The sequence below is a fragment of the Portunus trituberculatus genome, chromosome 47, assembly GCF_017591435.1.
Source record: "Portunus trituberculatus isolate SZX2019 chromosome 47, ASM1759143v1, whole genome shotgun sequence".
In the NCBI taxonomy this organism is placed as follows: Eukaryota; Metazoa; Arthropoda; class Malacostraca; order Decapoda; family Portunidae; genus Portunus; species Portunus trituberculatus.
The window spans coordinates 9959594-9978601 of NC_059301.1; the positions used below are offsets into that span (position 1 = coordinate 9959594).

At 40.4% G+C, this 19008-nt stretch overlaps 1 protein-coding gene across 2 annotated transcripts in view; it reads right to left on the reverse strand.

Annotated features, from left to right (window-relative positions):
• LOC123520685 (low density lipoprotein receptor adapter protein 1-B-like) overlaps positions 1-19008 on the reverse strand; it is a 52450-nt gene that overhangs the window by 12890 nt on the left and 20552 nt on the right. For both annotated transcript variants that reach the window (XM_045283200.1, XM_045283201.1), the window contains exon 2: positions 7133-7388. In XM_045283200.1, coding sequence (XP_045139135.1) covers positions 7133-7388 — 256 coding nt within the window. The remainder of the gene's footprint in view (positions 1-7132; positions 7389-19008) is intronic.

Consider the following 19008-nt stretch of genomic DNA (forward strand, 5'->3'; position numbering starts at 1 on the left):
TGCGGCTCTTACGTGACAAATGTGAAATAAATGTAATAACACATTATTAAGAAAAGAGGAGGAATTAAAAAAAATTATCAATAACCTCAATACAGGATAGTTATATGACGCAAGAAAAAACGGCACAATAAACTAAGATAGGAGGAGAAAAGACGGCGAAAATTGGATTCACTATGGCATGTCGCGGGTGTTTGTTGTACGTATATACTGAGTTAGTGAACAATAATTTGACTTGGAAATGTGAGAGAGAGAGAGAGAGAGAGAGAGAGAGAGAGAGAGAGAGAGAGAGAGAGAGAGAGAGAGAGAGAGAGATCTACTTAATGTATAAATATGAAGCTAAATATGGATATCAAAGTATGTATGTTCAATGACAAAAAAAATATACAATATACGTGTATTACATAAAACAAAATAAAAAAATACTAACAAAGCATTCTTCCCTTATAAACTACGTACAGCTATGAACACCAGCAAAACTATCCTAATAAAACACTGACAGCAACATGACGCTCCCCATACGAGTAAAATTAACAATAAATGATTAAACAGAGTAAAAAATGAATAAAAAATACGGAGACAGAACACCATATAATATTTCTCTTGCATCAGCCCAGCACCCGCGCCTTTAACACCGTGCAGTGATGAGGGGCGGACGGGCAGGCAGGCGGTCACGGTGGTGGTGGTGGTGGTAGTGGTGGTGTGGTGATTGGGAGAGCGGGGGGCGGCGATCCCATTAACACTAGGACGTGCTCGGCCCCCAAATGGACAAAGGGTCGGGATCAATATCAACAGAGAACATATTTGATACCGAGAGACTAGTCCTTTCCTGCACGTGAGAGAGAGAGAGAGAGAGAGAGAGAGAGAGAGAGAGAGAGAGACACTAACAAAGGCAAGGCACCAACAAACACGCTAAAAGAAAATCAAGTTATTTTTATGTCAATGAGGCAAGTGTTTTGTCCCTGCTCACCTCGGCACTCTCTCTCTCTCTCTCTCTCTCTCTCTCTCTCTCTCTCTCTCTCTCTCTCTCTCTCTCTCTCTCTCTCTCTCTCTCATAAGATAGTTGGTAATACATGGTTAATGCCCTATTTTTTTTCTTTTGTATAATAGCATTTAATTCTCAACAGGCGTATTTAGAGTATATCTCTGGGCACTGGACGAGTTATACTGTAGCGACAAGTTTAGTAAGTCAATCAAACAATAAATCAATCGATGAATAAACCAATAATATATCACACGCTGCTTGGTTTCACAGACGACAAATTAGGTGTCTTAAGGCTATGATGATTTACAAACAGAAGCAGCAGCAAAAATAAATAAATAAATAAATAGTTAAATTTGAGAGGTAAGGCGATCAATTCCAGCATCTGCAATATCGAAAACCATCATATCACACGAGCGATATCGATAAATATAGTACTAAGGCATTACTAAGGCATTAAACTGACATTCACGTCCATACGATTACCTAAACTATTTATGGGTGCAGTAATAACAGGTTATCCCATAGAGTACCCTAACGCGCTTCCATACTGATTCTGCTTACTATTTGCTGATTTTACACAGCTTCAGAAACTTACGTGGGACATTAACCTCTTCAGTACCATGACGCATTTCCATATTCATTTAGTTTACTATTTGGTGGTTTTATACAGCTTCAGAAACTTGTGTCGGGGATTAAAAAGTGAAAACTGTGACCATTAATCTTCTGACTTCCATAGACCCTTCCTAATGGAAATAAAATCGTCTAATCACACCAAAAACGCAAGATAAAAATGCGTCTCAGTATTGAAGGGGTTAAAATTGTGAAGACTGTGGCCACTAATGTTCTGAGCTTAATAGACTCTTCCTAATGTAAAAAAAAAAAAAAAAAAATCGTCTAATTGTACACTAAAAAAAGTTCAAAATGTGCCCTAGCATTGAAGGAATTAATATGACATTGTGTAATTACTAAAACCACTGATATCTGCGCCTCCGATACACTGATGTGGCAACAAACTAAAAATAAAGATGACAAGAACCAAACGAATAACTCACATAAACCATACCACGACGCCGCATTCTTAAGACCACCAAGGAAGCTCATGAGGATGCATAATATTCTCATTTAAAAGTGTATGCCATGTCCCTCCATCCCTCCGTTCCTGCCATCTCTCTCTCTCTCTCTCTCTCTCTCTCTCTCTCTCTCTCTCTCTCTCTCTCTTCGCTTCTTTGTCCTCGAACCCCACATTCTTTATCTTATGTGGGCCGTCTTCAGACAAAGGCCAGCGTAAGACCGAGAGACACGGGGCTCGAGTCACCTGGGAGCCCACATAGGTGACAAATCTTACATACACACCAAAGTAAATTTACTCAAGTATTCTTAAGATTTCCTAATATCTGATTGCATTACATTTGAATACATTTTTCTTAAACATTTATCCAAGATGCGTTGTTGCTGCTTGCTGTAAATGTGTCACTCCTCACACGCTATATCATTTACAATTTATACAGTTACGTATAAAGGACAAAACTTTCGATTCATAAACTGCATTCTCAATCTTATTACTCTCTCTCTCTCTCTCTCTCTCTCTCTCTCTCTCTCTCTCTCTCTCTCTCACGAAGGCGAGAGAGCGCAGCGGTGTTATATTTGGTTAGTTAGTCACGAGGGAACAGCACGGCGAGACACGAGAGGCGAGGCGAAGGTTGAGCTGCGACGCAATCAACTCTGAATATAAACAAATAGTCGCCTTTGGCCTTCTGGCTGGCTGGCTCTCTCTCTCTCTCTCTCTCTCTCTCTCTCTCTCTCTCTCTCTCTCTCTCTCTCACTTCCCGCTGGCCTTGAAGGGCAGTGACCCCACTACAACTCCCTCTCCTCCCTCCTCCTCACCCCCATGTATGTATCAAAACAAGTGTGACCACCACCACCACCACCACCTTCCCTTCCACCCTCTGCCTAATACTATAATTTCTACAAGACTTTTTTTTCCAAATACATCTCTCCTTCCTTTTTGTCTTCCTCTTCCATCCCATCTCCATGTCCTTCAACCTTTACTTCTTACTTACACACACACACACACACACACACACACACACACACACACACACACACACACACGTTCCTTTCTTTATTATCAACATGATTTAAAACTGTGTGTGTGTGTGTGTGTGTGTGTGTGTGTGTGTGTGTGTGTGTGTGTGTGTGTGTGTGTGGGTGTGTGTGTGGGTGGGTGTGTGTGTGTGCATCAAGGTTCCTTATACATACACATACAGTTTCATGCCACAACACGGTCTACTAACATTATTTCTAAGGTAGTTTGTTATTATCCTTTCAAATAAGGTTATTGCTCCTTGAAATCTTTCTCTCGCCGGCAGTATATAGGACACTAGGGTAAGCTTCATCACTCGAGTTGTAAGTATCTCAGCACACTTTTTGAAATTAATGATCACCGTTGACTTTTATATTCTAATTCCAATAAAATGACTGTTACAAACTGCATATGTTTACCTCATTGATATCTAGACTATTCAGTAGCGGCAAGGCATTGATAAACATTTTAATTACCAGGGCAGTGAGTCAGGGTGGTGAGATACGAGGAGGAGGGAGAGGAATAAATCAACTGGGCACTTAATATGTCCCACACATTTAGTTATCTTACATCGTCTGTCTCTTTCACTATGTAGGCAGCGCATTAGTAAAAATTCTACTTATCCCGCAATGAGAGAGAGAGAGAGAGAGAGAGAGAGAGAGAGAGAGAGAGAGAGAGAGAGAGAGAGCAATCAACTTCAAACACTTTACACACGGTTCCTTGATTTGACCAACCGCTGACCGCCCCGCTGCCTCCATCAAACGCCACATACACACACGTCTCTCCTTCCTTATCGGGCAGAACACCTTCAATTAACAAACCGCCCACGTACACAGGAAGGAAGTGACCACCCTCAAGGACACCAACAAACTGACTCTATTTAGCGCTTGTCTATCCATTCTACTCAGGAAGGTTTTGTCTCAGTGGTTAGATTTTTCCAAGGGATTTCAAACAGTGACGCATTCCTGAAAATTTTGTTACGCTGTTTGGTTGCACTTTATTACGTGACCTGCTTTTCAGGGGATATTCACTCCAGCTATAAAGGAAGAGGAATATAAATTTTCAGTTACTGTTGTTGGTGGAGTATGATGCGTGTTATTTATTTATTTTTCTTAAGTTTATTTTTCCATTCAATTATTAGTGCAAAGAAAAAGAACACACACAAACAAACTGCATTCTACATTTGTCGATCTATTATCAGCAGTGGGTTGCTAAATTTCAGACAGTTCAGTTTCCGCGGTGAACTTACAATCATTATTTGTTTAGAAGAGATACGAATAACATGAGCATAAAAAATAAGACAACAATTGCTGAATCAGGCACTGAGAATAGTCGAGATAATTACAGGTGGTGAGGAAGCCAAGTCTCCCTTTGAAAATGTTGGTTTTATTTGTTTCTAGCTTGATGTTATTGGGAAAGTGAAAGTTATGGCCACTGCATTCGTAACTATTGCCTCCCCACCACACTGTATTCTGAACCAATTACAAACTTTTACCAACACCAATAATAACAGTGGAGAGAGAGAGAGAGAGAGAGAGAGAGAGAGAGAGAGAGAGAGAATTATCGCAATTAATAATACAATCTAAAATTAAGATATGTATTCAATTATACGGACACATTACAATCCATTTATACAAACTTTTCCTTTTCTTGGGTTAATTTTCTTGTTCATTTCCTTTCTTAGTAGTATTATTCATTCTCTCTCTCTCTCTCTCTCTCTCTCTCTCTCTCTCTAAGATAGTTAGTAATACAGTCAGTAATACAAAGATAATCTCTCTCTCTCTCTCTCTCTCTCTCTCTCTCTCTCTCTCTCTCTCTCTCATACGATAGTCAGTAAGACAAAGTTAATGGCCTCTTACTTTCCCCTGTCAATAGTGGTCATTCCTTCATACATTTCTTACCTACCTTCCTTCCCTCTTTCACTGACATCTTCCCTTATTTGTTCTTTCCAGCCACCCCAGCCCTGCACTCTTCTACTTCATCCTCTTCAGTGAAAGTCCTTTACTTAACTTCATCCCATCTTCACCCTTCTTCATTCCTCCTCTCTTCACCTCTCCCTCGTATTCCTTGATAATTCGTTCACATTCCTTTTCCTCATTTTCTTTCTTCCTTCTCTTCACAATTCCTCGCTTCTTCCTCATTCTTTCCTTCGCCTTTTATTTTTTTACTTTTTTTTCGCTTCTCTCCCACTCTTTTTCCCTCCTTCCCTTCTCGTTACTCATTTTATCTCTTTAACTTAGCTGTCGTCTTTCTTCCGGACCAGACCAGAAATAATGTCAATTTGAATTTCACAAGGTATTTCAACGGTATTGGCTATATACCGACCCAGTTTCTTAATACTTATCATAATGCACTTTCCTCTCCTCACTCCAATACACTATGCCTCAAAAATATTCCCTAGTGTAATGAACTCCATAAAAGAAAAAAAAAAATGTCTTCCTACCCGCCTCTTCCTCACACGGACAAGAAATTTTGAGTGAAAGAGGGAAAAATGTGGTGCGTTGATGGTAAACGTGTTCCTTTTCCTGCATTCACTTGTAAATACGAGATCTCCAGCAGCAGCAGCAGCAGCCTCTTGCTGCAAAAATTCTCTTTCCTCTCGTCTTCCTTATTTCTTCCGTCACGCAATCCTCTTCTTTGCTTTAACAACGTAAATAAACATGCTCTCCTCCCTGCCTCTTCTCCTTCCTTCCCTTATTCACACTGACAACCTAAGCACGATCTCTCTCTCTCTCTCTCTCTCTCTCTCTCTCTCTCTCTCTCTCTCTCAAATGTCCTCTCTCCTTTTTTCCCTCTCCTTTTACTCTCCTTCCCTCACTCGCATCAAGCTTTCTTTTATCATGGTACTGCAAACAACACCTCAGATGTTTAGTCTGCCTCTGTCCATTGTAGATAAAAAAACAATATTCGCTAACAGGAAAATAAATGTAGGCAGTTGAAAACTATAATGGATACCACGTTAGAACAAAAAAAAAAAAAAAAAGTCAATCCTTCCGTCAGTTTGCTATTCATGTAAATTGTAGATGCAAATGAAATCAAGGATAGAACAGATAAATACTGTAAATATTGATAATGAATTAAGAAGAAAGAATAGTGAATGAATCAATCAGGCAATCGTTACCATTGACCCACTTCTTAATGGCAATAAATCCCATACAGTAAAGGACTAATGCCGATAACAGACTAATTATTATATATATATATATATATATATATATATATATATATATATATATATATATATATATATATATATATATATATATATATATATATATGCGTACACCCAACACTCGACCCTTGTCAGACTCACTTGTAGATGTTAATATAGATTTTTTTTTTATGCAAGATGTGGAACCGCCCAGGGGCAACAAAAACGATGATATGCGATACTATATCAATCATACATGTACAAGATGGATATTCAAAATGTACAGACAAAAAAAAAAAAAAAAAGGTAAATACAGGAAAAAATGAATTAATTAATTATTCTATCACTCGCTCCCACACTTCCTGACATAGTATGCAGTTAATCAATACAAAATTGAATGGTGCAGGAAAAAAATTAATATTATACACATAAATCATACACAAATAAAAAACAGTGAATGAGCCAATAAGTGGATTCCTTTAACGCACTCTCTTGCCGGTGTGGCACCAGGAATGCTTGCAAAACACAAGGGTGAATAATAAAGATAAACGACGAATGTATCAAGCGTATATAAGAAAAAGAAAAGAAAGTATAAATGAATGAATCGGTAAGTCCATCCCTGCAATATATTCATTTGTAGATAAACTACATGGCTAGTGAATAGAAGGTAAGATGAACAATACAGATACTCGTAAAAGAATATTCAAAACGTAACCTCAAACTCCATGCCTGCTTCTCCATTTCCTTCCTCCTTTGACGTAAACTCTTTCAAGACAGTTACCCTCTAAACTTTACGATATTCCTGACTCTGGGAACTGTCACCTCAGTGGGCCTTTCTTTCCTTCTAATTGTGCTACTCTGGGATATTGCCTTTCCATTGAATAAACCAACAAGTCGCTCCTCACCACACACTCACTTGTAGATGGAGGTTTGCAGCAGCAGCTCCTTGGTCATTCCGTCCTCCATGCGAATGCCTTTTAGGGATACATGAAGTGCTACTCGCTCCGGCTTGCGCGCCACCTGCTTGGCTGTGTGGATGATGCGCTTGATCGCCTCCGCCGTGGCCGCCTCACCCTTGGGGTCGTCCACTAAGGTAGAGCCCAGGTATTTACAGTAGAAGGTGACGCCCTCCACCACTGGCTCGCGCAGGGTGGCCCATTCCTCCGAGAGCTCTGTGGAAGATGGTGGTGGTGAGTGGTGTGGTTGTGGTGATGTGGTGGTGGTGTGGTGTTGGGATGATGGTGGTTTGAGGTGGTGGTAAATGGGGTGAACTATGGTTGATGTGTTGTTAAGGTGGTGGTGGATCGATGGGTGTGTGTGTAGTGTGTCACAGGCAATAATGATATCTAGTAGGAGGGAAACTATGATGATGATGATGATGGTAAATATTATGACAATAATAACAAATGAGTAACAACTGCAAGCTCAGCTACAAAGAAAAAAAAACAATAATAATAATAATAATAATAATAATAATAATAATGATGGAAATATGCAGCAACATCCATGACAACAGCAATAAGATAAAAGGCAAAAGAAATTTCGCCTTTTATTTGTTTCGTGGGCACTATAAAGTTCTGGGGAAAGAACACCCATGCACTTCAACCATGACATTTCAACTCAGCACTGAAGGAAGGAATGAAGGAGGGCATGTGTGTGCATGTGCATGAGAGAGAGAGAGAGAGAGAGAGAGAGAGAGAGAGAGAGAGAGAGAGAGAGAGAGAGAGATTGAATAAAAAATAACACGAACCACAGGTAGGCTGCAACAACACATGCAGGGAAGACGAATCCCGCTTTGTAACTGCGGCACACACACACACACACACACACACACACACACACACACACACACACACACACACACACACACACACACACACACACACACACGAATCCATGAATATTTACATACTGTACGTCATTACAGAAGTTACTGAATATCAAAAGTGGAATATTTTATTTATTTTTTGTTAAGATGGTCTTACTGCGCAGCACCACTACCACGATTACAACCACCAACACCAACATTACTGCTGCAGCTATTACTACTACTACTACTACTACTACTACTACTATTAATGCTGTTGCTGCTATTACAACAACAACTACTACTACAATGATCGTAATAATAATAATAATAATAATAACAATAAAAATAATAATAATAATAACAATAACAATAATAATAATAATAATAATAACAATAATAGTAATAATAATAATAGTAACAACAACGACAACCACCATTTATATATGATGCTAACATATCCAATGAAAGAGGACAGCAGAGGCAAGGCGTCCACCCATCCACCTACACACACACACACACAAAAAAAAAAAAAAAGAGAAATTAAATTCAATATCAACCTAGAGGTCTTTTGAGTAACTGATCGTCATTGGCCATGTAACAAGAGAATCAGTTGTGTATGACAAGCTACTCTATTAAATATGTATACAAAAAATATAGAAACAGTATAACGGGACATAAACACTACCATCACCACCACCATCACCACCACCATAGTCGCCGTCGCCAACACCACAGCTTCCGACAGCAACAAGCAAACAGTAGCAGTAGAAGGAAGCACACAAACAACAACAACAAAAATCTTAACACTGTACAAATTAGTCTTTGCATTTACATTCGTCACACAACATGTAAATATTATGTTTTTTTTTTCTTATTTCCTTAAGTGGCTACCAACATGTCGTCCTCTCTTGAAAACAAAATCAGAGGAGAATAATTACTACTACTACTACTACTACTACTACTACTACTACTACTACTACTACTACAAATAATAAAAATAACAATAATAATAATGTAATCACCAACACCACACTATCACCACCAACACTATTAAATACTTTAAAGAAAAAATATATACGGAAGAAAATATGATGCGTGCTGCTTAATTATTTACACATGCGAGGTGTTTGTTTACCAGTTGAAGTTTTTCCTCTGCAAGTCCTCCATTCCTCCTCCTCCTCCTCCTCCTCCTCCTCCTCCTCCTCCTCCTCCTCCTCCTCCTCCTCCTCCTCTTCCCCCCCACGAACACAATTCCCTGCTCACCTCTCACAATGAAGACGCAACAACCTTGAGAGAGAGAGAGAGAGAGAGAGAAATTTAGGGCGTGAGAGTGGGTAGGTGAAATATGTGGCAGCTTCCAACTTTTCCTCGCTGCTCCCTGCTCCATCCTTCCAATATATTGTACACTTCTTTCTGTCATCCATTGCCTGCCTCTCTCTCTCTCTCTCTCTCTCTCTCTCTCTCTCTCTCTCTCTCTCTCTCTCTCTCTCTCTCTGCTACATTTCCTTTCATTCTCTCAATCTGCCACATTTCCTCTCACTCTATAACTACATCACACGAAAAATCCTTCTGTCTTTTTCCCAGCACGTCACAGAGCAGGAAGAACCTTGAATACAGATCTTTCCCTCCCTCTTTGTTACCATAGCCGCTCAAATCTCGTAAGAGCACATGCCATTGGTGTAAGCGAGGAGAGAAGAGCAAGGCGAGTGAGGGAAAGACTGACTGGATACCTACTGACTTTAAGCACTTTGTAATTTGACGAACGGTTACATCATTGTTAGGTTGAATGAGTCCCAGTATAAATATGTACATGGGGAAACGTAATCGATGTGTTCTCTTTAGTGTCTATCGAGGCTGTGTTGGAATTATGAGGACTCTTAAGATCGCGATCAATGTTTCCTAAATAATGAAAAAATGTTCAATGTAGAAGTTCGTGGTTTAACTTGACTACGATTTATGTGCATGGAACCTGATCACTGTAATTCAAAGTGGCTTAATTTTCCTTTCTTTTTATTAACGTCAGCACTGTAATTGTAACGCTATAATTCTTGAATAAAAAAAAAAGTCATCACCATCATCAGTCTGCATCACTCCAGCGTTGAACAAAGACGCCAAACCCAATTTCCTGTACCACTCTCCTGCAGGACAAGCCTTCATCAACCTTCTCATTACTATTATTATTTCCGCTGGCGACGAGGTATCGAATTCTCCCTCACCACCCTCACCAAGAGCCTCAAGTCACTGTCCTCACCGCTGCAAAAGGAAACATGAAGGAAAAAATGCTAAGTGAATACACCACCGCCATCACCACCTCTTCTTCTTCCTTCATCACCACTTCCTGCTCTCTCTCACTACCATTACCCGCTTGCACTTCCTGCATCAACTCCACTAACCACTAACACGAACACAACAACTACTAACTTCAGCTTCATCATCCACTTCGTCATCGTCATCACCCTCTTCATGAAAGCCATTACCATTCATCACCACCACAACCACTAAGACCTCTTTATTTATCACTTCCACTTATAATTTCGTTCCATCTTGCAAACCACCAGTCAAGGAGAGAGAGAGAGAGAGAGAGAGAGAGAGAGAGAGAGAGAGAGAGAGAGTAATTACGTTGCATTGAGTAGAACATATTACTAATCACAGGTAAACGACTCTCTCTCTCTCTCTCTCTCTCTCTCTCTCTCTCTCTCTCTCTCTCTCTCTCTCTCTCTCTCTCTGTGTGTGCTTCCCGTCATAATCAACGCTATTCAATCTAGTCACCTTTACTTCCTTCTCGCCGTTCATCATCCGGTCTCCCTCTTTCATCTTCACCACCATGTCCCCTTCCTTTCCTTTTTCTCTCTGCCAGTCACTAATAATCAGCCTTGAACTTACATCTACCCGCATCCACACACAGTTTTCCTCCATGTCCCTTACTCTTCCTGTAACATACTCGCATATTCCTCATTTTGCACAGACTCGCTTAATCTTGGCCCCCTCTCATTCTTCCCTGCTACCTCGACCACGTGCCCAAACCATGACGTCACCGCTTCACCTTGACCTTGAGACAACACACACACACACACACACACACACACACACACACACACGGTAACTGGGCCGCGCTGCTGAGTGATAGTTCATAGTTGCAGGAACACGCGCAGCCTCCCCAGACGATCTTTCTTATGTGCCAAGCTAGTGAGGTGCCCTGAAGATGTCTTGCGTGATATTGCAGGGTGTTAAAATTTAGGATTGGTTGCTAATTTTAGACAAGATGTATGTATGATTGGGTTTCAATGTAAGTCTCTCTCTCTCTCTCTCTCTCTCTCTCTCTCTCTCTCTCTCTCTCTCTCTCTCTCTCTCTCTCTCTCTCTCTCTCTTTCTCTGATCAAGATTTATTCCCATGGCAACCCAGTCCTCTGCTACCGTACCCATCCACTAGCATTTTGTCATACACAGGCACATGCGATACTTGGCAACACAAGCTGTTGAATCACGCTCTCCCACTCCCTCCTCTAAACACACACTCTCTCTCTCTCTCTCGTGCCCACACACACACACACACACACACACACACACACACACACACACACACACCTAATGACCAACACTCCTTATGTAAAAGAAAATGAGTGCTAGTTAATTCTATTTTGATCTTTACCCTCGTTAGAGCTTCAATATGTAGTCAGGACACGGCAATATTGGTGCTCTAGTGACTAGGTTTGGTATGTGCTGAAGGTGTTTGGTAAGAGAAACGATATTAATCTCTTCAGTACCATGACGGGTTTCCATATTCATTGTGGTTACTACTTCGCGATTTTATACAGCTTCAGAAACATATGTTGGTATTAGAATAGTAAAGACACTGGCCATTTATCTTCTGACCTCCATAGACCCTTCCTGGGGCAAATTAATTGTCTAATCAAACTCCCAAATCAAGGTGAAAATGCGTCTCAGTATTGAAGTATTTTCATTTGGAAGAACATTTACAACGATCATTTATATTGAGTATTGCTGAATTCTATATATAACATTTATCAAAATGTATCAGACAAATTATTAACCACATTTATTAATCTATTTACCAGATTTTTTTTTTGTTTCATTTTATCGTTAACATGTAAGAAGAGGTTGGTTGAGCACCACAAAAACAAGAATAAAAATACCTCGTCCCCTTCTTATTCCTCTATAAAATTGAATAAAAATAAAGAATGGCAAACTGGTTACACTTGAAGAGTCAATCATTCAGTTACCGAGTCCATCAGATTCCTTATGTAAATCTGTTAACTCATTTAGCAGCCATCCAACCCGCTGGCAACAACCCCCGTGCTTACACTATGGACGTGACTCAGACCTTGTAATAGTACAGACGGCTCTGAGGAAGAAGACGTGGCCTGTGGTACCAATTAGGCCTAGGCAAAGCACACACACACACACACACACACACACACACACACACACACAGTTACTATGGCGATGTGCTTGATGACCACCTGGCTGTGTACAAGTTCAAGGCTGAATGGGCAGAAAAGTTACCCACCACCCCACCTCCTCCTCCTCCTCCTCCTCCTCCTTCACTTTTACTTAACTCCACCCAACCCCAGCCCAGCATATCCTCCCCCAACCCCACTGGCGTAACCTTGGCATACCGGCAGTAAACAAGTTTGGTGCACACACATGTGTGTGTGTGTGTGTGTGTGTGTGTGTGTGTGTGTGTGTGTTGCTTAGTGAAGACCGGCATCCTTCGCGTGAAAGATAACTAAAAGGAACAATTGGTGCCTCTCTCTCTCTCTCTCTCTCTCTCTCTCTCTCTCTCATCATTCAAAGCAGATTTCTTGTCATTACTTGCTGTGTCTAGTTTTATTTCTATTGCCTGTTTTGAGGTTGTGACGTGTTAAAAAGTGTTTGGGTGGCAAATGAAGACACTAAAACTATTGCTACTACTATTATACCTTTTCATGACCAAGCCAAATGTATTCCACCACACTACATAATCAATATAGTCCTTATCATCATCAGTTAATACGATTCCACAGCAGGACAAAAGCTAAGACAGACAAAAGGCTATGCTAGTTTCCACGTTGCATTGGCTTTGCACTTTATAACCACACACATCTGTTGAAGGGGTAATCACACCCCGAGCAGATATCAAACACAGCTGCAATGAACTTACTTTCAACACAACTGTTACCTCGAAAGCATCTTACACTCTTACACCTGTTACACGAAATTGATAAGAAAAAATATATATTGGAGTCTACATCAGCTTAGGAGTCCCCATCTGGAAAATCGGCCACATCCTGATTCTACCCTTTGCTCTAGTCTTGTGAGTTTCAATATTAACCACCTTCTCTTACACTCATTTCCTTAAATTGACAAACTTAGCGAACTAGCGTTTAACTCTCCACAATCTACAGCAACAAATGCAGTACTCTCCTCGTACTCCTCACACCGTCTCTCGAAATTAAGTTCAGCTCCCTTGTCCTATCCTTCTGTTTATTTTGCCACTTTGTGCTCTTTCTGCCCTCTCTGATTACATCCTCCTAAGTTTTATTCTGGTTTGCCTTCAAGATACTTTAATGTAATTATAAGAATTCTTCTTAAGGGACAGAGGGTTCCCTTTTCTATTTTGCTACTACTGGAGGTGTTCATTTTACATACAAGAAAAATAAAAACAAAAAGAGACGTACTCAGATTATTTCCGGATGACCTAACCAAAGCCATCGTATGCCAAGTCCTCTATGACCCCACATATCGTCACAAATACTCTTACATCAATTACGGACTGACATCACCAGCAATACTACCTAAGAGGAAGTGACATGGCAGAGTTCCAGGAAACTTGCCACGGCTGAGGGACCAAAGATCACCAAAATGATTCTCATCAATTCCATCTTCGACCGTGAGTGAATCAGGAACCCCTGGATTGCGGCAGGAGTCTCTACAAGAGCGTCAATCCAGAGATTTTTGCTCCACAGCGGGCATGGCAGACCGTATAACCCTTCAAAAATAGAAGAGCGTGGACAGTATGAGGCCTAACCCACCGTAAGACAGAAGAATTACTTACCGGCGCCAGCGGCCAAACTATAAAGACAACAATCTTGGCAGTTACAGCACTACTACTACGTATTACTACTATCACCACCACCACCACCAACTTCTCATCAACCATATGCAGCACCACCAATACCACCACCACTACTACAACCAACAACAATCATATCAACTATACCATTTACAATCGATTCTACCACCAAAACAACAATTTATACGACACATAACCACTTTTCCCATCACCACTACCATCACCACACCTAGACGCCTCAGTGTCACCACCACAACAACAAACACCAACAAATTCAAGGATATCTTCGCTCCTCTGATTATATAACTCACGGTTTAGGAGAGAAAAGTCAGAAGGAGGAGGAGGAAGTCGGGGGTGATGAGATCATAGGGGAGTATAGAGGGTCTGTAACAGGATATGGGAGGGAAGGGAAAGGGCAGATAGGGTTTGACAAAATGAAGAGGGAAAGGAGGGGAGAGAGGCAGGAGAAGAGTGAGAGAGGAAGTTGTGCCAAATATTATGGATGACTGGTAGTATCTGAAGATTAAGGCACTCTGGCACATGCCTCACACACACACACACACACACACACACACACACACACACACACACGAGTATTTCAGTTCCTTCCTGGCGCTTAAGATACAACATTCAAGCACATAGTTATAGTGTCTTGTCAGTCTAAGCACGAGATAAAAAAGGTTAAATTAAGTTCTGATTTCCTGGTCACGTCAGCGATCACCTTCATCTGCGTCCTTCTAGTTCTGCGTATTTGGTGAAGTGTTTCTTATCCTGTATATTTGGTAAACAAGACTGCTGAGTAAGTTTTCCCACTGAACTAAGTACGATGCAGTTAAGAGTGTGTATAGACCGTGGTGGTGGTGGTGGTGGTGTTGGTAAACAAGACTGTTGATTATGTTTTCCCACTGAACTAAGTACGATACAGTTAAGAGTGTGTATAGACCATGGTGGTGGTGGTGGTGGTGGTGGTGAGGAAAGAATGGCAGCACCTGAACCTTCACCAATTTTGTGAAGTTAATGTAGTGATCAGAATTGTCAGATTACGGTGTGTGTGTGTGTGTGTGTGTGTGTGTGTGTGTGTGTGTGTGTGTGTGTGTGTGTGTGTGTGTGTGTGTGTGTTTGTAAACAACTTAAGAGTGACGAATCAAGTATTACAATAACATTCTGGTAGCAAAGTTTGTTATATCCTCTACTCACAGGAAATAAAAGTCTAACAAGGGAACACACACACACACACACACACACACACACACACACACACACACACACACACACACACACACACACACACACACCGCGACATGCAACATCATGTAAATAAAGCAAAGGAATATGTCAACTAAACAACGGGAGAGAGAGAGAGAGAGAGAGAGAGAGAGAGAGAGAGAGAGAGAGAGAGAGAGAGAGAGAGTTGAAAAATAAAGCGTTACAATAATAGAGCAAACTTGAAATCCTTGACATAATGGGTGGAGAGAGAGAGAGAGAGAGAGAGAGAGAGAGAGAGAGAGAGAGAGAGAGAGAGAGAGAGAGAGAGAGAGAGAGAGTGTTGGTCTTTATCACTTTTGTTTTTATTAAGACTTTTTTTCCTCGGCTATTTGACACCATGCCCTTGTCTATTTTAAGCCCAGCCATCCTTCCTTCCCTATACTTTCTACTGCTCACCGTCCACCGCCACTTCTATGATGGAGAACAAGGATTACTGATCAAGATGCAATAAAACACACAAAAATAAAAAATGCCAAGGTGTGCGTCTTACTATTTTTCATCCTTTTCTCAATCTATTCACAATGAGGTTAGTGTCTTTTCTTATCTTTTCACATAAACCCACTCAATACTAGGGCACATTTTTACCTTGATATTTGTGTACGATTAGACCATATGTTTTAACATTAACAAGGGTCTAGGAACGTCAGAAAAGTAAAGACTTCAGTCTACACTATTTCATTTCCCCCACTTAAGTTTCTGCAGCTGTGTAAAATCACCAAATAGTCACCAGAATGAAAATATAAAAATGTGTCATTGAAAGGGTTAAGGTTACGGATTTTTCTTAAGAGTTCTATTAGAAAGAATCTGGTCCTTATCAATGGCAATATCATCCTAAAAAAAGCAATACCAAACACACACACACACACACACACACACACACACACACACACACACACACACACACGTTTTCCCTCACTCTTGTTTTTAACTTCTGCTCAACTCCCAGCCTTTCTCTTCCTCCCTAGATCTTTTTTCCTCATTTCAATTACGTCTTCGGTATCTTTTACCTGCCCAGACTATGCTCAGCACGGTACTTTCACCTCCAGTTCAAAGAAGTTTCATCATGTTCTTCATAAATGTAGGTCTATCCAGCATTTATTATTATTTTTTTTCAAATGTAGGTCATATTTTCATACCTACCTGTACAGTAATTCGTTACTTCGATACGTATTGGTGTCGTAATGATGCAATAGTGATGTAAAAATTCATTTCCACGTAAGAGTAGCTGAACTATGCAAATATAGGAAGGTTTACTTGTTGATAAATCAAATAGCCCTGAAACAAGAAAATAGTGAAAAACAGTGATGATAGAAAAATATCTAAAACATTAAAATAGAAATCAAATAATTACAGAAAGGAAAATTTTATCTTAAAACGTTAGCTACGATAAAAAACCAAGACGAGGAACACTATACACGTGACCCATAACCAAAACCACGTGCTTAGATGGCTGACATAGAAGCAGCGAGTGAGACGTGGCGGGGCAGGAGGTGAAAGGAGCGAAGCGAGAGGTCACTCATTAAAACACAGCAAGGAGGCACACAATGACAAACAAAATTATCACAGTCATCCCTTTAACACCTTCAGTACTGGGACGCATTTTTATCTCGAGTTTTAGGTGCGATTACACGATTTTATTAACATTAGAAAGAGTCTATGGAGGTCAGAAGATCAATGGCCAGAGTCGTCACTATTTTAATCCCCACGCAAGTCTCTGAAGCTGTGTAAAATCACCAAATAGTAACCAGAATGAATATGGAAACGTGTCATGGTACTGAAGGGGTTGACAGTCATTTCATTGCGTACTAGAGCGATGATAACGAATTAGCTTGGAAAAATATCAAAATTCTATGTAAGATTAGTTTAGTATGCATGTAAATAATTCATGATAACTCGTCTATAAAATAAAATGGTCATAAGTAAAAATAAAGATGAAAAAAAAATGTAGTCATCCCTTTAACAATCATTTCAAAGCGTACAAGAGCAATGATAACGAAATAGCAAGGAAAATATCAAAATCCTATGTAAGATTAGCTCAGTATGCATATAAGAGATTGAAAACACTGGAAAAAAAAAAATGGTCATATCAAAGAAAAACAAAGACGAAAAAATGTTGAGTCTTCGCCACATGCACCACATCACTATACCGTCACCCTCTTCACGTCACAGTATCACCATAATTCATACACTAGTTATCGCTATCAACCAGTACCCCTACCGTCACAAATTACATCACTGCACCACCGTCACCGTCATCAGCCGCAGCTCCACGCCGAGACAAAGGCAGCCATCCCAACACATCTCACAGTTCCTCATGCTCATTGGATTTCCTGGACAGTGAAGCAAAGTCCTATCTTTACCCTATGTCCTCTGTTTTTTTTTTCCTTCTGTTTTCCTCGCTCAAGTATTTTTTTTTTTTCATTTTCCCTGCGCTCTTCCAGGAGTCATATAATTTACATCTTCTTCCCAACTGTTCTGTTTGTTTACCTGGTGCATATATCAAATTTCCTTTTACGTTGTTATTTTCGCTTCCCGTTACCTTCACCTTTCTCTCTCTCTCTCTCTCTCTCTCTCTCTCTCTCTCTCTCTCTCTCTCTCTCTGTTGTCACGTGTACAAGGTTAAGCCGCGGTGGTTCTGTTGTTGTTGTTGTTGTTGTTATGGTTTAGATAAGAGTTTATATTTGAATCTTTGTGATAAGATGCCATGAGTACAAACACACGCTTATCTTTGTGTGTGTGTGTGTGTGTGTGTGTGTGTGTGTGTGTGTGTGTGTGTGTGTGTGTGTGTGTGATAATACCCGTGTACACGTGGGGTGAGTTCTTGCGCACGTAATAAAACATGTGCGCACTAAACACACACACACACACACACACAGAGAGATACCGTTCACAATCCCATAAATCTATCAGCCTCAACACAATTCCCACTTACTTCCTCATTTTATCGCTCACCTCATCAAACCATAAATAAAAACACTGGTCTTCGCACGTTTCCTAACAGCACACAGATGAAAAACACTCAAAAAAGTATCCAAAAACATAGCTTCCATCCATCTCTTCACTCCACGTTACCTCTAAACTTCCTCTCCTTGAAGCTACACTCAGTCACTTAGAGGAAGAGAAAGTGGTGAAGGAAGAGAAGATATAGTAGTAGTTTCATAATGCCATTTAATAAGTAGTTAAAAAAATGAGCTTACTTCTACCTCTTCACTCCACGTTTCCTCTATATTTCCTCTCACTCTAAAGCTACCCACAGTCACTTGGAGGAAAGGAAAGGCGTGAAGGAAGAAGAGTAGAAATAGTAGTGGTTTCTTAATAGCAAGTAGTTAATGGAGTGGATAAGCTTGAGAAGAGAATGAAAGATGGAGAATAGCGCAGCCTCCTGATTATTGAGCGAACGCACGTGGCAAAGCTAGAGAGTGAATATTAAACAAGAGAAGGAAGATAATAAATAAAAATCCACCAAAAGAATATAAAACAAACATTAGTCTAAGCAGTTACCTACGTCTCTCTCTCTCTCTCTCTCTCTCTCTCTCTCTCTCTCTCTCTCTCTTAAATAAGCAGAATGACTATCAGATATTGTCACTACCTGAGTACGTGCACCAACACTCAGCTTAGAATCAGAGACCGAAGCTGGTAACGC